Source organism: Grus americana, chromosome 4 (assembly GCF_028858705.1).
Source record: "Grus americana isolate bGruAme1 chromosome 4, bGruAme1.mat, whole genome shotgun sequence".
In the NCBI taxonomy this organism is placed as follows: Eukaryota; Metazoa; Chordata; class Aves; order Gruiformes; family Gruidae; genus Grus; species Grus americana.
The window spans coordinates 24,420,482-24,436,835 of NC_072855.1; the positions used below are offsets into that span (position 1 = coordinate 24,420,482).

General features: G+C 35.0%; 1 protein-coding gene across 4 annotated transcripts in view; it reads right to left on the minus strand.

Annotated features, from left to right (window-relative positions):
• ARAP2 (ArfGAP with RhoGAP domain, ankyrin repeat and PH domain 2) overlaps positions 1-16,354 on the minus strand; it is a 136,546-nt gene that overhangs the window by 42,524 nt on the left and 77,668 nt on the right. For all 4 annotated transcript variants that reach the window (XR_008576948.1, XM_054824559.1, XM_054824558.1 and 1 more), the window contains exons 19-24: positions 15,985-16,048; positions 8,295-8,458; positions 6,048-6,260; positions 3,713-3,818; positions 1,698-1,845; positions 811-879 (exon numbers count right to left, since the gene is read on the minus strand). Coding sequence is in view for 3 of the 4 variants with exons in the window: in XM_054824559.1 (XP_054680534.1) it covers positions 811-879; positions 1,698-1,845; positions 3,713-3,818; positions 6,048-6,260; positions 8,295-8,458; positions 15,985-16,048 (764 nt within the window). In the remaining variant the exon portion in view is untranslated. The remainder of the gene's footprint in view (positions 1-810; positions 880-1,697; positions 1,846-3,712; positions 3,819-6,047; positions 6,261-8,294; positions 8,459-15,984; positions 16,049-16,354) is intronic.

Below are 16,354 nucleotides of genomic sequence, written 5' to 3' on the forward strand. Positions count from 1 at the left end.
TCCTTTTACCTCTCTTAATTCAGCCACATTGGCAGTGTTATGAAACTTTCTAATTTTTGCTTTAATTAGGACTGTACACAAATACCATTCAGACAGTGAAACATGCTATCGCTTTGTTTCTCACCATGCTGAAGTTATTCAAAAATTGTTATAGGTAAGACTGGAACTCAAGATGATAAGTGACATAAGACCTCCCATTTTCCTATACTGTATCCTGAAGTTCAGTTTGACTTTTAGTATGTGTCTGAAGCTTCCCCAAATACTATTTGTGCTTTGGGGTACTACAAATGATCACAAAACAGGATGTAGCTAAAGATTCAGATGCTTTAAATTCTAAAAAGGATGGTGAAACTCTAATGAAGAGAGACTAGATATATCCAAAGCTCATGAAATAAAAGTATTCATATACTCGACAGTATTTAATATGCACGTTGAAAATAAAAACAAAACAAAAAAAACCAACCCCAAAATCAAAACCAAATAAGAACAGGTCATCACTTTCACACTTGCAGATGTTGACCATTTCTTTCTAGTACATTTTATGAAGCATGGTAAAAGCACATAACAACCTTAAATTATCCCGTTGCTCAGGTCAGAACATAATTCCACAATATGCTTTACACAGAACTATTTTGCTTTATCAGTTTATGCCTTCTCTTTTATTTTATTTCTCTCAGCTCTGTAGTTAATAACACTGGGCACTATACAAACTTAGATAATTACATTTAGAAATCTAGGTATAAAAACCTGTAAACAACAAAACAGTCTTTGTTAAAATTGTTTTCGTACCAGTTGATATTTGCTGCTTACCTGAGTGTCTTTCCACCTGGTAATAAAGCTGTTCTCTATATCCATTTGTTTGACCTGGTCTTCATTTATCTGTTAAAATGGACAATTTTCATCGATTAACAACTACAATGGAGCTAGTATAAAAATTACAGCATAAACTAGCAAATACTAATTTAATATAATAAACTAAGATAAATATAAATATGGAGGAATACTTACATCTAACAATAGTAAGTAATAATTATGTAACAATAATAAATATTATTTCAATTAACAATACTCTTGATCATGTTCTTATAGAAGCAGCTGTACAAAATATTATATCAGTCAGAAACAGCACTTCACGGATGGGATTTGTTACTATAAACTTCACCAAATACATGTTAGAAGAGAGAGGACTCCATGAAAAACTGCCAAACAATGTTATAGTGGCACAGTAAACTCCAGACCAAAATGGCTAATACAAATTGCTCCTAGTAGTATCTTTCCTATCCAGCTGGATTTAATGGTCTTTCTAGGCCTAGGGAACCAAACACTTTCTCTAGTCTTTATTGTAACCACAACTCAGAGATTAAGAACACAGAATTCTTCCATGCTTCCATTCTGATCAGGTCCATAAAATCTGAATAGAATTGGTATGCTGGTGTCAGCAAGAAGAATGTGCACCATTTTAGAAAACAGTAGCTCACAGCAATTCTATAAATACTGTCTTTCCTACACAGGCTAAGCTAGCTGGGAAATAAAATTTAAAGCAGACAAAGAACAACGGCCACCAAATTAAGAGTTCAAAAGCCCTGCAAATCCTCAGACAGTGTAACTAATAGAAAGATCATCTTTAAGAAAATTTCGATATTTTAGCATGTCTAACAGCTGAGCAATTAGGACACTTTTATAGAAAAGATACCTACATCAAAAAGTTGCACATAATTTTTAATTAGATCTTCAATTACATTGACCTCTTCACTAGTTTGGCCTTTAGTTTGAAATAAGCACGAGGAAAACACCATGGCTAGGTTGTGAGGGTTCATATGATTGATTTCAGAACACTTCTGCACCCTGTTGAAGGAAAAATAAACATATTTAGAAGGCTCCATTGTTCCTTTATTCGTATGATGCTCCTCTACAGAATATGGAGTGCATTTCAAAATTAACTACATTAAATGCAGTGAAAAAAGTCTAATTTTTTAAAAAATTTTTCTAAAATATTTATTTCTTTTATATTCTTTATCTCACATCTCGTTACAGAAATGAAAACTTATACTTTCTATCGCATCTTAATGGATATAAAAATTATTTTAGAATGGAGTAAAAATAGAATAGTTCAGTTGAAGGGACCTACAACAATCATCTAGTCTGCCTGCCTGATCACTTAAGGGCTGACCAAAACTGAAAGCATGTTAAGGGCATTGTCCAACTGCCTCAAACACTGACAGGCATGGGGCATCGACCACCTCCTAGGAATCCTGTTCCAGTATTTGGCCAACCTCTCGGTTAAGAAATGTTTCCTAATGTCAAGTGTGAACTTCCCTGGATACAGCTTTGAAGTGTTCGCATGCTCCCTATCACTGGATCCCAGTGAGAAGAGCTCAGCACCTCCCTCTCCACTTCCCCTCCTCAGGAAGCTGTAGAGACCCATGAGGTTGTCCCTCAGCCTCCTCTTCTCCAAACTAGACAAGCCCAAAGTCCTTAGCCACTCCTCATAGGACATGTCTTCCAGCCCTTTCACCAGCTTTGTTGAGCTCTTCTGGATGCATTCAAGGGCCTTCCCATCCTTCTTAAAGTCTGGGGGCCCAGAACTGCACACAAGACTCAAGGTGAGGCTGTACCAACGCTGAATACATATGCACTATGTTACATAAGTACAACCTGTAAACTTATGATCTAAGATCAACCAAATGTGGAAAGAAATTAGATCCTTCTTAGTTTCTATACTTATGGTGAAGTTTTCATATCAGTTCTGTTGTTTATATAATGTGTCCTCTTTCAGAAGCACTTTAAAGTATCACAGAATTTTGGCCATTATACACATGAATTCAAAATACTTTCAGAAAGATATAACAGCATATTAATATATCTGAACTGGATATGCTTAGAAACATCGTTAAACACAATACTTACTATAATATTTATCCCAATAATAGCACCAATTGATTTAATAATCGTATAAAGAGTTCTTAAAGGCCATCTGCTATGTACCTGGCCATGTAATGTAATTTCTGAAGACAATATCCTGTAAAGAAAATGTTCTACACATTCTCTACCCACTACAATTAATCAGGAATATAATTTGACTTGTTCAATACATAATACAATAATATAAACCATTACTATTTAACCATGACACTGCAGAATCATCCACATCACAATTTTTATACATTTGCTGCTGCTTATTTGATCTAGGACTAAGACATGACCTTTGTTGCTTAAACAAGTTTATGTTTTGGATATTCTCTACTGCTACTTCGGTTGCAAAGTGAAGCACTGCTGATAAACAGAAATGGTAGCTAATTCTCAAAGTTATTATATGCAATATAGATTGTGGAGAAAGTCACTTTCCCTGAAAAAATCTTTTAATTTCAAGAACCATTTGGAACAATCCACTGGAAGACTAGCAGACTGGGGTAAAATGAGTTCTTATAAAGAAGCTACATCAAAAATTACCCTACTTGGACACAGATATTGGCAGCCCCGTCTTGCTGTAAGGCTGTTCCATCCCATTGATATTTATAGATACTGCTAAAAATACAACCAATGAAAAAAACACATTAGAAATTAAAGAGAATCAAATATAATTAACTGTCACAACTAGGTAAGCTTTTGATGCTTACTAGTTAATGAAACAAGCCACATTTCATTTATGGTAGAGTTATACTGAGAACACTTTACAAGAATTTCTCTGCTACAGTGCATCATTTGCATTGACCTGTAAAGATGTTCAATTAAAGCAGCCAAAGTTGCCCTATTGACTGGTGGAAGCGTCCGAATAAAAGCTCCGTATTTCCTCACTCGTTCCTTTTCATTCTGTGTATCTGCCAGAAAATAATAATAATTGAGCATTAATAACAATGCACAGCAAAAATCAACAGCAGTTCTCATTAACTATATTGGCATCGTCTAGTCATTTAAAATTACAATTTAGCCAGTCAACGTCTTCTTCATAAAGGCAATACTGACAGTCTACTATTAACAAAGTCTATTATTGTACACCACTTCAGGGAAACAGTATCAGCAATAAATAGCGCCAATTCTATATTCAAGTTGCATTTACTATAGTTTAAGACTAAATGCCAAGATAGCAATTGCTTTTCCTCTCAAAGGCTACTTAACCCGTAGTTTGTGTGTGTGCATGTGTGAGTGCATGTGTGAATGCACAAGTGCAAATGTACTTCTGAGAGTTCCCAGACGTAAGAAAGGAAAAGACCTTTTAACCTTTTTTATTTTTATTGGAAAAATGTCTCAAGGCCCAAAGTAGTTTAAATATCCAAATACATGACAATGGTAAGAGAAGAGCAAATGGGTTGTGAATAAATTGTACAAAGTTACATAGCTTGAACAGTGGCAGAGCCAATGACAGGAATTCCAGTCTTGGGAATTACAATATCTGAGACACAGCCATAGCTCTCTACCTTCAAGTTAAGTCTGCCTCCCTGTGCCGCATAGATACTACAGAGCATAATCCTGCTCAGGGCATGAGCAAAGTTAATGTAAATTTTATTTATTTATTTAGCTTTTTCTTCTCAGTCCCTTGCTTCTCTCAAGTTTCTGAAATGAAAATGCACAGAAGAACTCTCATCTATCCCAGGTGACTGCTAGTACTCTCCACTAACTACTACATCATGTTTTGATTTCTTCGGTAACTGGAAGAAAAAATAAACAAACAAAAACCAGTGTAAAGGCCTTCTACTCTATTTTCCTAAGTGTTTTAGTCTTCCTACAAGTACTTTCAGTGTCACTTTATTATAACATGACAGAATTCTCTGCTGTAAAGCTGAGGCAGAATTTTAGCCCCAGGGTCAAATTAGGAAGTTAAATCACTGTAACACCATTATGTACTTCCACAAAAGAGCTAACTTAAGTCTAAACTACTACAGACACAAATTTTTCTGATTTCTGATGAGAGCAATCTTGTAGTAAGTGAATTAATTCTTAATATTCTTTCCTCCAGTTTGTTCAAATCAAGGTTAAAGGTCAAAGATGTGTAATATTCATACTTGAATTCCCCAAACTTCTAGTGATTCATATCAAAGCAACGTCCATATGTTTGAACTTAAGCAAAATCAGAGAAGAATATGCTTTTAATATCTTTTTCTAAAGACAAAACTCAACACATAGTAAACAGACCTATATGATTTCAAAGCATTCATGCAGAAATTAATGTTCCTAGCTTTTCCTATGCATCTCTTATTGCTACGCATCATCTGCAATTCTATAGCACAGTTTGGGAGAAAAAAAGTTTGTTTCTTACAGTCTGTAAATACTACAATATAGAAAAAAATAGAAATATAGTTGGTTTGTAAGAACACTATAAAAATCATCACAATTTATGTAATGAATAACTAATTAATGTATCAGTAATCTCATGGTTCTGTTTTCAACCATACAGAGACACACAGCCTCATGTTTTAAACACATCACAAGTTACGGCTTGGGTTGCAGTTACTTAAATTTTCTTTCAAATTAAATTAATATTTCTAAGGAAACAAAAAACAAGTAACAGTTGTTAACAAGTTTACATTACTAATACATAACTTTGTGTGAACATTCATAAAAGATATCTGAAGAATTTAAGCAGCAAGACTGTCATTTAACTATCATGCAAGATGATAGCATCAACATTTTGCCACTTTGGAACTAAACTTCTACACGTGGTCAAAAGATGGAGGACACACTTTTTTCCTACTCTAATGTTTATTTCTTGACTTCTACTGTCAATGCTTCCATAAAATATTAATCATCACTTCTTTCTTTGGCTGATCCAACTACAACAGTGCAATATTGGTCTACTGTTTACAGATACATTGTCAAAGAAACATTGCTATTTGTTAGTATTATTCTGGTTCGCTTAAAGGCAATAAAATCTTCTCTGATTAACATAAGTCTGCTGCAGCCAAGCTTCAAACATTTTTCTTCCTCACTGCAATTGTTTTGCCAGTTATCAAATAACATAGGTTGACACAGGGAACTAATTAACAACTCCCTCAAATCTGATACTGAAAAGGTACATACAACCTTTCTTGTATTGTTACTGAATACATTACCTAATGCAGAGATCCAGAATGGATAAAGTTCTTTAGTGAGAAGTGCATCATCTATTTGAGAAAGAAAACTTTTCAATACATCAGTCACATCTTCAAGCTGATGTTTTCCTGCTCTTAGTTTAACACTCCTTGCATCTTTTTTGAAGCTTTCCAGCAGTTCAGCCACATTGGAAGAATCGCCATTCTTAAGGTAGATCTGCTTGCTACCTAAACCTAAGTTACAGAAATACAGGACAGAAAAATAAATAAATGTAAAATCAAGTATTCTTTTAAAAATTTCAAACATTATTATATGAAAAGCATATCTGGCTGTCAAACACATTGTATTTTCTATTAAAATCTCTCTGACTTTTTGCACATACTCCTTTATTAGTAAAAACAATGCCAAGTCTGCTTACACCCAACCAGACCTCTTTGCAAAAATACATGTCATAATATTAAGCAAGCCTGAGATCACAATTTCAGGAATACTTTACAGGCAATTCAAATCCCCAAATTTCTTCAGGGCTTCCTAAACCAATAGTTTCAAAAGGTACAGTAAAGGAAAGAGGTTTTGATGACTGGTATTGTATTATATATAAAACACAGCTGCTTTCATGAGCAAAACTCCCACTATTTTATTACCCTGCTGATCAACCCAACTTAGGACTCAGTAAAGTGTTATTGTATTAATCCAACCTGAAACATATCACTCTTAAAAGCCTCAAGATTAGTAGAAAACACTCCTTTTTTCTGATTTTTTTCCTCACATTCAGGAAGACATCAGGCAACCACTATTCTTGTATTTAACAACTAAAAACACTAAAGCCCAAAGCCAACTTAAAAGAAAGTTCACAGTCTAAAACACAGTCAAGACTACCTTCAATTACTGCATATGGGAGTAGCCAAAACTTTTTTTTTTTTTAAACACTTGTGAACTTTTGGCATAGATGCACAGTCCTGTTGTTTCTCTTTCTAGAGGTGTTTCCTGCATTCCCCACATTTCTTGAAAGAGAATTGTATTTTATACAAAAATCTGCTTTTCTTATGTACCTGTCGAATTAAGTACTTTGTCAAAACCTATGAATGCATGTCTTACATTCTTGCAATTCATCTCTCCTGTAATGCCCACGAGTACTACTCATTTGATACTGCCTTTGTGTTGTTACTGTCAGGAACGGCTGTGGGACCTGATAGTGTCTGTCATCTGTAGACCACAACTAAAGACAGAACCTAACCATGATAACACAAAAACATGACGCATACAAGTAACGCATACAAATAATTCCTTCAGGTTTCAAATGAGTATTTTAAACACCTAGTAACGCTGATCCTGAACAAACCCCCATATTTTTCAATAAAGATCTAACTTATTTTAAAGACATTAGGAAACTGAATTTTAATTTAGAACACACACGAGCGATTGTTCTAAGTGGTGGACATAATTACCCCACTTTAACAACACACCAGTGCATGAAACAGTTTAAACTATACTTAGAATAATTCCTATTGCTAATGATTAAAAAATAATTTAGCAAAAAAAATTTTTTCTTGGTTTTAGGCAATAGTTGTAACCCAGACGCACCTATTTACCATAATGCAGCGTTGCCATATTCAAAAGTTATTTAGTTAAACTTCAATCACTGAAATATAAATTAGGCACTCTCAAACTGACAGAGGTTACAGACACATTTATCCAGAAGACAGATTTGTACAGGGCTGATACGTATTTAGCATTTCACAAGAAAACTGATGAATTTGCAGTAGTAAAAAGGACCCAGACATCATCTGCATATGATCTAATGCTACGGAAAGTTAGGCTGGCAAAATTTACTTAAATGGTAACTAACCCTTAAGCTATCATGCTGAAAAACCAGCAGCCTTAAGACTGAAATCAGCTCCACAGTTAGTATCAGTTTCCTGGAAGACATACTGACCAGTCCGGGCCATAGCCTTTCCTGGTTCACATAGCTTATTTTCATGGCTGAGGCGTTCTGTACTGAGGCACTGGATCCCAAGGCTGAGCTACATCAGGCAAACAAGTCAATTTTTAAAATAGGAAGGTATCTATAAAGGGCATCCACCAAGTAGTATTTCCCTCAAACTGCCTGTTCTCAGATGCATGGCATCATATCAAAGAGCAGCAAGGCTAATGAGGGGTATGTATTACTAAAGTAAAAACATAAACTCATTCAATAACATCTGATGGTGTGGGGGCTTAAGAATTATACAAATGATCTTAGGTTGAATAAAATCCACTATACTTACCATACTGTGTAACAAATGCTATACAGCTGTTCACTATAATAGGAACATCATTTTTGCTGAGCTGCTGATCTTGTAATGCATTACCATCTGTACCTGCTGCTTTTTCGATTGCAGTATACCAGACCATGAAATCCAGCTTCGTATGCCCATGGACGTATAGTGTTCTGGAAAGTATAAAAATATTTTGAATGCAGGAAAGAAATAAAAAACTGTTGTTATTGTACTACAGCAACATAGCAGACATCTGGAAAAAATAAGAAATACTTAAAATAAGACATCAAGGCACCTTCCATCACATAAAGCTGTGGTGGTGGCATATTGTTACAGCATTTTTTCCCCCCAACTACATTTGTACTAGCCGTGTCACAATAAACGAAAGAAGATCCACAAACACTGTCACAGGCCTTTGAAAGAACCTGACTGACATTTTAATTACTCTTCTTCAGTCCTGCTCCTACACTGCGCATTTGTAAGTCCATGTTAAGCGGGAAACAGAGATTTAGAGACAACTCTGAATACTGGAAAAGGCTTTCCTTCTTTTCTATCCCACCCCCACTTCTGTAGAGGAGCTGAGACATATTGAACTTCCCTCCTTCACATTTATCAAAATGATCACCCTCAGGAAAACCACAGAACTAAGGAACTTGTATGAAAAAACTAAGAGTTGAGGTAGAATAAGTTAATGCAACACTTTAATTACCTGTTTATCTCAAAGCATGGCCCTGTTCTAATTTTAGTATTTAAATATGCTACCAAAATCTCTGTTTTACCCCTGACAGGCTAGCTTTTAAGAGACAATTCCATAATTGAAAAGTTTAAGGGTGTATGTCCATCCATATGCATGTATGTAATAAACAATGAGTTTAAGTGTTAAAATAGCAAGTAAACTTTTCTACATACATTTCCTTAGTGGGAGACAAAGGGTATGTAAGGGATTCACTTTAATGACAATTTATTTGGTAATTAGGAAAAGTTAAAACGTTCTACTGAACTTCTATGAAAATACTTTCATCAAAATATAAACAAAAATTCATTTTGATTATTTTATTTAGGAAAAAGCCCAAAACACTTTACATAATGATGGAATATTTAATTTCAGATTTTTTTTATTAGCATATTTCAATTTTGCCTTTATAAACATTTCCATTCTGGCATTCCTATCTTGATAGGAAGTGAGGATGCAGTCAATGTACACACACAGACCCAGGATCTGAAGTATTCTCAGGATCTACAGACTTAGTCATTCAGCAGCAGAGTAGAAGACACTAAAATATTTCATCTTACTGAAGCCCCTTTTTAAAAAGTCTCTACTTCATGACTTCAAAAGTCATATTAACCACCACACATGCCTGGCTAGTACAAACACTCAGCCTCTCTCTTATATTAAAAAAAAAAATAATGATTTGTGTAAAGCGCTCAAATTTTTACAGCAAAATGAGTGTGCCTAATTCAATACTTTCAAACATTTTCTGAAGACCTGTCAGACCAGATATCCTACATGGGTGGTTCTCAACCAATGCCTTCCAAACAACACATCACCCTGACATCCACTGGTATTGCTGTAGCCGTATATAAGAGGAAGTGAAAAAGTTTGAACTGAGTGGAAAAGAGTCCGACAGTGCATGTTACACTATTCCTTTAGTACTGTTATTCACAGATCAGCAGAGGTTAGGACTATGATTTATAAAAGATTTATGGTGCTTCCCAACACAAGAGATGCACATATATATGCATATTACTGTGTTGCTGTTTTCCCTGCAGAACAGCAGGATTCGCATTACGGTATTATGCAAAAGAATGGAAGTCTCAACAGATTATTTTTTGTTATCTAAAGAATTATGATATGTACAGGAAGCAGCATACTGTAAAGTGAAAATATTATTATTTCTAAACAAGAAAAGGGCAACTCTGCTGTATATCAATGAATCAGTACCAGAGGAGGAAAAAGGAAATACAGTAGTGGATTGAGCTTCAAAGGTAATTTAAACTTATCCATATTTTTTCACGGAGATATGAAAGTCTAAATCATGTGTCTGTCAATCAACTGTCGTGATATATGAACTACCTAAACTATGTGAAAAAGACCATCTTGTATTCTATGGATTTTCCCTTAATGCATCCCATTAGAAAAAAATGTATCAGAACTACCAAGAGATGATGCTCTTATTGTTTTCTAAAATTTGGAAAGCTGTTGAGTTAAATTCAAATTACAGAGGAGGAGGTTACTTAACACGTAACAAAGAAAATGGGGTATCAGTTTAAATAGCAGTCCTATAGCACCAACACAGTCATGAAAGAAGCTGCTGGTAAAAAATATAAACGTGAAAAATCTTGCTGCTGTTGTGAAGCTTGGATTGTTCATGGAAGGCAACTAATTATTTTCCAAAAAATTATTAACTGTGCCCAGTCAAAAATCTCCAGAGTGGTCACCTAAGAAGCAATTTCAGCTTTTATTACAACACCATGAAAGAGAAGAAGGAAGAAAAGGAAGTGAAACCAGTACCAGACACAGTTCAGAATTCAGTCAATTTAATGAAGAAGCGGCTTAGAAAGCTCATCTCAAACCGCAGTATTTTTGGCAGAGAAAGCGCACACCTAGGATACATTTAAATCATAAAAACATACGACGATGTATGAAGAAAAAGTTTAAGTACTCCTTCTATTTTAACATTTCAGCAAAACTTAGCAACATTTTTTTCCTACTTGGAAACCATTTGTTGATCTCCATGAACCTGGAAGGTGGTATGAAAAGGTGAAATAGTTACCAGCAGAACTTTCCTCAAAGTACAACAGTCTTCTACAGCATTTCATGAAATAACAAAGACAGCTTTGTAGATCTAGCTTCTGCTTTTCATGTCAATGTCATCATCTCTTCCTCACAGTTTTCAGAGACAGTAGCAATAACAAATACATGTATTTCTCACTGAACTAATCGCTATTATCAAAACATAAAGTTATATTAAATGCACAGCTTAGTCTAAACAGAGGCTGAAATGTACTGATGTCCTATGTACCATGAAACAGAGCAACTTGATATTAAGAATACTTCTAAGCTTAATGAAGCAATTGTGTTTGAAAGAATTTTTACTGTAATGTTTACAAAGATCTACCTATCATGCAGACTAACTACTTTGCACAGACTGAACCAAAATGCATCCCTACAATATAAATTGCCTTCTACAGTATGTTTACGTATGTGCTACTTCTTTGAGTTCAAAAGAACACACACTTCATAACAAATAGTTAGCAATAGTGACTACACGGTGAATAACGGCAGAGGGTTTGCCCTGTTAAGTGTGGAGCACATACAGTCCATACCCAAGAAATTAATAATTTAAGTACTCAAACAAACAAGAAGGCCTGCCAATGTAGAGCTCTGCCTCAGGGAACTGAGGCAACTGAATTGGCACAAATGACTGCAGCAGTCCAAGATCACCTAGTCTCAACATCAAGGAAGCTACTGTTAGCTTTTCAACTTTATTGTGGACTACCATCATATCCTTCTGCACCCATAGTCTGACAAGCAACATACGTGAGCACACTTCATCCACAACAGCGCAAAGGTTCATCTTTAACCCATCTTGCAAAGTCCACTAACTTTAGCAATGTCTGTGTGCTTTGTTGCACAACTCTGCACTGGGAAAGCAGTGATACTAAGTGATTTTGGGTAAGGGTTGTGGGGAGGAAGGGTCAGAAACAGACATCAGCATAACTCAGTGCCCTCCGGCAATTTTCAAGTGATTCCACTAATCTATGTATACGAAAAGGTACTAGGAACATAGCATTGGTATGAAATTATATCAGAATAATCAAATTGCAAGTAAAGCAAGGAAATTCTGCTAATAATTACAGATACATAGCAAAGGTCAGCAATATTTCTTCAAAGGATATTAAGGGTCTTACATCCAGCATATCACACTGGAAGCAGAACTCCTGTCACTCATCTGAGTCTTATGTTTAGACTATTTCTGGATTCTAGAATTTTGTGCTCATAACTGCATTTTACAAGAAATCTTACTGCTTTCATCAAAGGGTTAAGAAGAAAGCATTGTAATTAATGAACCATCAGCATAAAGAAATTGTGCCAGTATGTAGGGAAGGTTTATTATCTATAATAAGAAAGAGCCAACTACAAGAGATGTGTAACACAAAAAAAAGCACCATCTGGATTACATTATGGTCTGAAAACATGCACTGACACCTAAGAGAGAGCTTAAATGATTACAGAAAAAAAGAAGAAACATTTGAAATTGAATTGTCTGCATAACTGTTTTTCCTTAAACTATGACATTAGAGAATTTCCATTATTTTTTACATATAGAAGATATATTTAAAACATTACTGTATACAGTTGTTTTCAGACACTCTTCCTCTCTTCAGTGCACAGATCTCTCTGTTGACCTCTGCCGCGCTACACAGGAGTAGATTCTTCACCTACCTACTATGCAACTTCTGTTCAGATGGCAACAAGAGATTACGACCAGTCACTTCATGAATTTTACAAATAGACAGGAGAGAGTGGGAAAAAACCCAACCGACTATGGAGCAAAGCAGAGGACATCCTTGTGTGACAGAGGGAAGTGTCAGACACAGCAAGCAAGAAGTTAGGAAGTGTTTTAACTATGAAAGAACAACATAAAAGGAAGAGAATTGCATAAGAAAATAGTGTTAGGAGAAGTCAGGATTTTCCAGCTGGGTTGGAGATAGTTCTAGCAAGTTGGACAAAATGTTCCAACAGAGATCAGAGTGCAATAAAATTTCAATAGGTGTTACAAAAGGGAGTGTGTTCCTCTCCAATTTACTTAGCAAAGATACCCAAAGACAAACATAAAACACCTTTGGAATCTGAAAAAAAATGATCTAAATTTAGAAAAAGTCTAGGATTATTGTTAAAATTTAGTAAGTCCACTGAGTTTCAAAAAAACCCCCAACAATCTTCAAAAGAGAAACAGTCTTGTTGCTTTGAAAATGTTTTAGCCTGGTTCAGCCTCTCATGATATGCTATTACTCTGCAACGTATAGTACGATCATCACATCTTATTTCTGAGCTGCTGGTTTTCTTTTGCTGAACATGTTAGAGAATAAATGATCAGCAACATGCTAAGTAGAAAACAGGGTAGAGGAAGAGGGGGAAAAAAAAAAGGAGGGCGGGAGTGGAGTGTATTCATGCCTAAGACACTTCAGAAGAAATCTCACATGCCTTTTGGTAGTATTCTCTCTGAATTCTTGTATTTTATACAAGCTGGAAAGCATTATGCACCTTGCAGCCCAAAATCAATTGTAAACTCTTCCACTGAGCAGTTATGGATCAGATGAAGATTAAATTTATGTACCCCATGACTTTTAAAAAATACTTAGTAAATTTATGTGTATGTTAAAGTCCAGAATTCATAGATTTATTACATTATAATTATTTCAGCAGTAAGACTTGAAGTTTTTATAGTTCTGAAACTATTTGCATATGCAATCACTCTTGAGAAGTCCATTTATAACAACTTAAGTCATTCTTTTACCTACAGCAGCCAATGGGAAAAAAAAGTCAAAGAAAAAGGTATATGATACATGTAATGTATGGGGTTTCCCTAATTAATCAACTCAGTGACTGAGACTTGGGGAAAAAAAAAAAGGCCTAAGTATTTGTAAGTAATGGGAAGTTAGCTTGAAGTCAGTAACAAAACCAACAGAAGAACAATATGAACTTCTGTAGGAAAATATTCAAGGTATTTTCACAGTTTCTTCTAATAAAATTTAGCAAGATGTTATACAAAAACCACCACATTTATTTCTTTATGCCAAAAAGACTGGGGTTTTGTTTTTGTTGTGCTTGTTTGGTTTGGGTTCCCCCCCCAAAAACTTTTCTTAATTCTGGAAAAACCGTAGTTGTTTTGTTTCAGTCTTGGCAATACTGGTTTTTAGGATTTTATCATTTATGCTGCACTTAAGAGACTAACAAATTAACATGAAAGTTGTCAATAGATCAGTATATAGGGTCTCTTCCCAGTGATCAATCTATGCCAAAGCTGGCATTAGACAAGCACTGCTATAAAATAACATACAAAATAGGAAAAACATAGAAATTATGACATATCATAGAAGGGCAGAAGGAGGATTGCTGGTTTTGTGTCCATTTACAATAACTGAGTCTAAAGATAAAAGTGTTTTTATATTTAATCATTTTCCCCACACACACACATCAAATTTCTTCTCACTGCAAGGTGTAATATCATGCAACTGTGCTGAACACCTGGATACTGTCAGAGTAACATCCTAAGCAAGAATCACTATGCCAAAGCTTATCTACCCATATGGCTTTTAGTGGTTAAGATAATGTGAACGCTATGCATTTAAACTCTTTATGGCAGACTTCAGTGAAGAAAAATTAAACATACTCATGGCCACCATAAATCAGCCAGTGCCCCTGTTGAAATTATTTTCAAACAGTTCAGAATTTCCAATAAACTATTAAAGCAGTTCAGGGAAAACCTACCCTCACTTGACAGAAATATTGTAATGAAAGAAATAATAAAAGCTGACTTGGAGCTAGAAGTTTTGCTCAGCACTGATATCCATGAAATTAGATGCACACTTTGTATTCATCTACTGGACTGCACCTTGAACAGGATACCTCTTGTTCCCTGGTTGGTCTATGCAGATTACTTAATGCTGAATCTTTCAATATGCTTCTTCAAAAAAAAAACCAAAAAACCAAAAAACCAAAAAAAGCAACAGGAAAAAGTGTTTGTTTCTGATCTGCATCACCTTACTGAATTCTGGAACTTAAACAGTATCTTAGGAGGAGTTAAAATTCAGAACACACAAGCTACAATGAGTTTCTCCAACTCTGAATAGGTGACAAAAGTACATGTGGTTTGCTTTTTTTGTTTTGTTCCCCCAAAGAGAAAAACAATCTTCCTTTATTAACCTATTACTGTGTGTTCAGAAGACTGTGTAAACATTGCACCACTTCTTACACAGATGTTTTCCAATAACCTATCATTGAAATAAAAAAATCCCAACCTATTACAAAATAAGAATTATTTTCAGTAATTTTACTTTCCTCTTCAAATTTGTACCCATATATGATGCAGAAATGCCTCAACTCACTTCAAGTTTCAACCTCCCATATCACTAGATTTGACAGAGTCATCTCAGCAGAATATTACCTACTTGGAAACAGATAAGGATCATGTTTCCTTCAAAAGTATGTTTGTTTCCCTAGCTAGTAGTTGTTAACTGAGATCAGACATTACAGTAAGACTAACCAGGGGACGCATACATACCTCTCAATCCTGACCTACACAAATTGAGACACAGAATACTGAGACATAAGAGTGATAAAAAAAAAAAAACAACTGAGAAATGGTAAATGCTCCAAAGATGTACTCTTTCTTTACAGGGTAAAAGAAGTTAGGTTCTTTTGAAGAAGCCGTTATTGGCAGACTAATCTGACTGGGAATAATTTTCTCAGTGGGAAAACTGCTTTTAATTAAGCAGTACTTGTTAGCATTTCCTGACACAGACATAAAATGTAATTAATACACAAAGACTTTCCCTCTTTTAAAAAGTTTGCAAATTTGCTCTCTCTCTCTCTCTAGCAATCGCCAGTGAAAAAGCTCCATGACTGATCAGCAAGAATTCTAAGACATCAATATAAAAGCAGATCAAAACTTTATTCAGATGGGAACCTTACCTTCCTTTTTCAACGAGCAGCAGAACATCTATTTTCTCTCCATTTTGCATCACACTACTGATTGCTGAAAACAAAACATATACACATTCATATGATCTACACAAACACATATGTATAGACAAACACATACATGCATGCACATATAGACACATTTTTTTCAAAGTGGTCCTCAGCAACAAAAGGAGCATGGAATTCTTGATCATTTCAAAGAATGCTGCTGCTAATAGAAATAAAACTCCACAAAGTATCACAATACACTCATATTTGCAAGACAAAATAATTCAGAAAATTATAAAGAAAGGTTAAACAGGTACTTTTTAATGGGTAAACATGCTACAGTGTTTTATTATATTAAAATTAAATTTGTAAA